Below are 2,574 nucleotides of genomic sequence, written 5' to 3'. Positions count from 1 at the left end.
GGCTTCAGAGGTCGATTCTGGGGATCCGCAGGATGGAGTGGAGACAGGGCGGGCAGAGGGACTTCAGAGGTCGATTCTGGGGGTCCGCAGGATGGAGGCAGGGCGGGCAGAGGGGCTTCAGAGGTCGGTTCTGGGGGTCCGCAGGATGGAGTGGAGGCAGGGCGGGCAGAGGGGCTTCAGAGGTCAACTCTGGGGGTCCGCGGGGTGCAGTGGAGGCCCGGCGGGCAAAGGGACTTCAGAGGTCGGTTCTGGAGTCTGCAGGATGGAGTGTAGGCAAGGCGGGCAGAGGGACTTCAGAGGTAGACTCTGGGGGTCCGCGGGATGGAATGTAGGCTGGGTGGGCAGGACTTCAGAGGTAGACTTTGAGGGTGCGCTGGATGCCCCGGCGGCACAGCGGGCAGTTGCGTCGATGGCTGGAATGTCGCATGAGGATCTCGGAGCAGATCTGGCACAGGCATAGGTGACGGCAGGGCAGGAGCAGCACGCACTTGGTCCGGTCTCGGCAGATCACGCACTTCTTCTGATCCTCTGGTTCAGTCACCACTGTCACAGTGTCTCGTCCAGCAGCAGGCGCATCTTCTTGGAGATTCTGTGGGCCTTGGGCCGGTGCAGCCCGGATGGACCAGACGGCGGGATGGTTCTGTTGTCTCTGGATCCTGATGGTAAACACCCTCCTACGGCCACCCTGCGGGGTTCCGGATACCCCTCCTCGGCTCGACACCCTGGCCAGCAGTGGGTTGCGCCTCCAGACCTGGAGCCAGGCCTCCAGACCCGTGGCTAGGTGAGACAGCTGGGCGACATTCTGCCGGAGCCGCTGATAGGACGATCGGGCTTGGAACTGATGGAGGGCGCGGCTGGCCAGCCTCAAGATGAAGTCTGGATGCAGCACTGTCACTGTCACCGCCACCATACAGGCCAGCAGCACGAAACCAGTGAGGCTGAAGGACACGATGATCAGGAGGCGGCCAACCGACAGCAGCAGCTCCAGGGCTACTTGGGAGAAGGGCCAGAAGAGGACGGCCAAGGTCGCAGCGCTGCTGGACACGTAGGCGAGGCACGCGGCCACCACTTCCATGCCCACCGCCGCACCCCAGCGGGCCAGCGCCAGGGAGGACAGGTTCTGAGTGCCGCGGAGGCAGATGCTGAGCCAGCTGCTGACGACGCACACCACGGGGCTCAAGACCAGGACATACATGTAGACGTGGCACAGGGAAGCGTGCCCGCCGGAGCTCGCGGAGAGGGCGGCCTGGTCCGGCGGCTCGGGCCCCGACGGCTTCTGGTCCCCGGGGCCGGCGCCCGCGCCCAAGGTCTGCAGTCCGTCGCCGGGGAAGCGGAGCGAGGCCGTGAGCGAGGCCAGCAGGGGCAGCGACAGCCCCCGGACCACGGACGTCAGCGTGGCGAGCACCGTGCGCGGCAAGCCGCACACGCAGGCCAGGCAGGCCAGCAGGAGCGAGGCCAGCTGCAGGCCGAGCGCCACCAGCGCGCCGAGCACGTGCAGCAGCAGGCCCAGCGCGCCCGCCGCCAGGGCCACGGCATCCATGAGCGCGGCGCGAGGCTGCTCCGCGCGGCGGCAAGGGTCACGGGCTCCCTGCGACGGCGCTGCAGCCAGGACCTGGGGAAGGAGACGCGGAGAGGCGTGAGTCGTGGGAGGAGCGGGCGGGCTGGACCGGGCGGGGAACGCGAGTTACCTGGGGGGGCGCGGGCGCGGGCGCGGGCGCGGGCGAGGGCACCGGCGCGGGCGAGGGCGCGGGCGAGGCTGCGCTGCGGGGGAGCCGACCGGTTCAGACCAGATCTGGCCCGCGGCGGGAGCCCCGCCCCCTCCCCAGCCCCTGTGGGGAGACCCCACTTTCCGTCTGGCCAATGGGAGCCCCGAGGGCGAGCGGGAGAGGAAGTTACGCAGCAGACCCCCAAGCTGCCATCTTGCGGGACTGAGAACCGAGACTTAGAAGTAGGTTTTTGTTTATGTCAGAGCGAATCTCAGGTTCTTCAAGTGCGCCTGAACGAGAGGCATGGTATTTGGTTTTCATGGGAGAGTTTTTTTTTTTCCTTCCAAAAAAAAGAAAAAGAAGAGAAAAAAGAGAAAAAGATTTATGAGAAACAGGAAGGGAGAATGTGCCCATGGGGGCTGCTGGAGGACTCAAGACGCATGCGTCACTTTGTACATCTGGCTTTACATAGGTACTAGGGGGAGCCGAACCCCAGGCTGGCAGGCCTTCTCAGCGAGCACTGTGAGCCACTAAGCCATCTTCCAGGACCCCTGTTTTTATTTATTTATTTACGTCTATTAGAGGCCTTTCATAAGGTAAATGTCTTTCTTCAAAGACATTCCCAGTAGTTAAGCCTACCAAGTTTGCCACGCTCTCCATGTAGATTTTAATACAGTGGTTAGACACTTGAGAGGTGGCCCCAGGCTGCTTAAATTCAAGTCTTAACTATGCTGCTTTCTAATTATGGAACCTTTGGGCCAGTTGCCCACTCAGTGGCTTTCTTTTGGTAAGATGGAGATGGCCTTTGTACTGATGTTATTAGGAAGGCAAATGAAGCAAGACACATGAAAGTCCTAGGTGGAGTGGC

The 2,574-nt window shown here is 62.7% G+C and overlaps 1 protein-coding gene across 1 annotated transcript; it reads right to left on the bottom strand.

Moving 5' to 3' along the window:
- Positions 1 to 349: 349 nt before the first annotated feature.
- On the bottom strand, positions 350 to 1,919 carry LOC101594648 (E3 ubiquitin-protein ligase RNF26-like). The gene is made up of 3 exons (XM_045130632.1): positions 1,897 to 1,919; positions 1,689 to 1,761; positions 350 to 1,612 (listed from the first exon to the last, which is right to left on the bottom strand). Exons 1-3 carry the CDS (start codon positions 1,917 to 1,919, stop codon positions 350 to 352), a joined length of 1,359 nt encoding a protein of 452 aa, XP_044986567.1.
- Positions 1,920 to 2,574: the final 655 nt, after the last annotated feature.

Source organism: Jaculus jaculus, chromosome 12 (genome assembly GCF_020740685.1).
Source record: "Jaculus jaculus isolate mJacJac1 chromosome 12, mJacJac1.mat.Y.cur, whole genome shotgun sequence".
Taxonomy (NCBI): Eukaryota; Metazoa; Chordata; class Mammalia; order Rodentia; family Dipodidae; genus Jaculus; species Jaculus jaculus.
Note: the sequence above shows the minus strand (reverse complement) of the source record. Positions and strands in the feature narration are given on the sequence as shown.